General features: G+C 39.7%; 1 protein-coding gene across 1 annotated transcript; it reads right to left on the minus strand.

Moving 5' to 3' along the window:
* Window positions 1-299: 299 nt before the first annotated feature.
* LOC139877502 (F-box protein At2g27310-like) lies at window positions 300-1451 on the minus strand. The gene has a single exon (XM_071864935.1). It carries the CDS (start codon window positions 1442-1444, stop codon window positions 482-484), a length of 963 nt encoding a protein of 320 aa, XP_071721036.1. The 5' UTR covers window positions 1445-1451; the 3' UTR covers window positions 300-481.
* Between the last annotated feature and the right edge of the window lie 384 nt (window positions 1452-1835).

A 1835-nucleotide genomic window follows, 5' to 3' on the forward strand; every position in this document is an offset into this window, starting at 1 on the left:
TATATATATTCGTGATGTTAACACTTGACTGCACTCATTTAATCAATGGATATATAAACATCTTTAAAAGCAACTTAATTAAATACATAAATAAGCATTTCAACGAACAATAATAGAAATCGTCTCTTTTTCTTCTCATATACGTGGTTCACAAAAAGTAAATCATTAATAAAATTGTATCTAAACACTATGTTACAGTATCAATCCTTTTACTAAAGTCTAAATACATAATACATAAAAGGGTAGAAGGTTATCCATGTTCGGGCTACCCGGGAGGGCGAGTAATCCAACCCGATGTACGCAGCCCAGCAGGATTACTCTCTGGTTGTTTCCAACCCATCCCTGACCACCACTAAATTTTCGTCATAGACGAGATTCGAACTTGAGACCTCTTGCAAGACACTAGGGCCCCAACCACTGGCCTATCTAGTGATAGGTTAAATACATAATACATAATTAAATTAATTTTTCGTCGCAAATCCTAACAGAAAGCAAATGACCAAAACGCCATAAACATCGCGACACCACTAGCAAGGAAAGCCATATCAAGTCGTCTTTCTCTTCTCTCTGTTTTCTCATTTCTCTCTTTTCTCCTTCGAATATACTCATCATACCTTTCCCTCTCCATCTCTTCCCCACTGTTACATTGTCGTTTGGCCACTAAAAGCTCTTGTAAAATTACCATACTACCCATCCCACTCAAACATTTACCATCCGTGTCTAAGACAGTTAAACTAAGTCCATTAACATTTAACTCCACACCACCTTGTTTAACCCCGCACGTGACTTGTATATTACAACTCACGTGCTCGTTTCCACACACAATTACAACACCAAAAGTCAACTCAATGTCATTGGTCAACCAGTTCCGTTGTACAGAAACAGGCTTCACACTGGACATATTCATCGCCCGGCTTCGGGTCGGGTCAATCAAGACCCAACTCAATTTCATATTCTTTTCAAAATTAGTCAACAGTGACTGCTCATCACCAATAACTTCAATACTCGATGAAACAAATTCTTTCGGCTCAAGAACATCAACACGAAACGGCGACGTTTGGAACCAATCCGTTGGTGCGGTTGTTGTAGATACAATCTTGGATAACACGAGTTCATCGTTGTACTTAAGATCAACAGCCGAGATTAGTTGGGTGGATTGTGGTGATGACGTGGCGGATGTGGTGGTGAGATGGTAAGCGGGTGACGAAAACGTGTCGGAGTAAAATGAACGGTGGCCGGAAGTGAAACTGGAGATGGTTTTTGTGATTAAAGGGTGGTTAGTTGACGGCCAATTGTGTGAACAAATTTCCGACCATAGTTTTTGGTCGGAGCAAAGGGATTGAAGGTCGGAAGATGCACAGCCGGCGGCGGCGAGTGTTTTACCGTCGAGTTTGGTCAATATGTGTGTTCTGATGATATCTTCATGTATGTCAGCAATTGCCATTGTTTTGTTTATTTCCCTGAATTTAGTAAATCACAGGTAATGTATTTATATATACAGTTTACAAAATGTTATACGGTACATATACGACCCCTTAATTTTAAAAATATCATTTAGCGCCCCTTTATCTTTTTTGATTTAAATATTGTGTATTATTATTATTAACTATTCCGGTTCGGCCCGCGCGATGCGGCGGGTCTGCGTATTCGTATTTAACATAGCGTTGTGTACGTACAGAGGGGGGTAACGGCTCATGTGTTAAGACCTGTTTTAGATGTCGATGTTCTTAGCGTTTTTGAAAAAGTGTCCGTTTCGAGTTTAGTTAGTCTCGTTTTATTCGTAAAATTATTTCAAGTTTAATGGTGGTAGCGGTGAAATTTAACTCGCGTCGAGT

Source organism: Rutidosis leptorrhynchoides, chromosome 11 (assembly GCF_046630445.1).
Source record: "Rutidosis leptorrhynchoides isolate AG116_Rl617_1_P2 chromosome 11, CSIRO_AGI_Rlap_v1, whole genome shotgun sequence".
Lineage (NCBI taxonomy): Eukaryota > Viridiplantae > Streptophyta > Magnoliopsida > Asterales > Asteraceae > Rutidosis > Rutidosis leptorrhynchoides.

Bases quoted from the DNA above. Each gene is read 5' to 3' on its own strand.
- LOC139877502 (XM_071864935.1), bottom strand. From the start codon at position 1,444: ATGGCAATTGCTGACATACATGAAGATATCATCAGAACACACATATTG.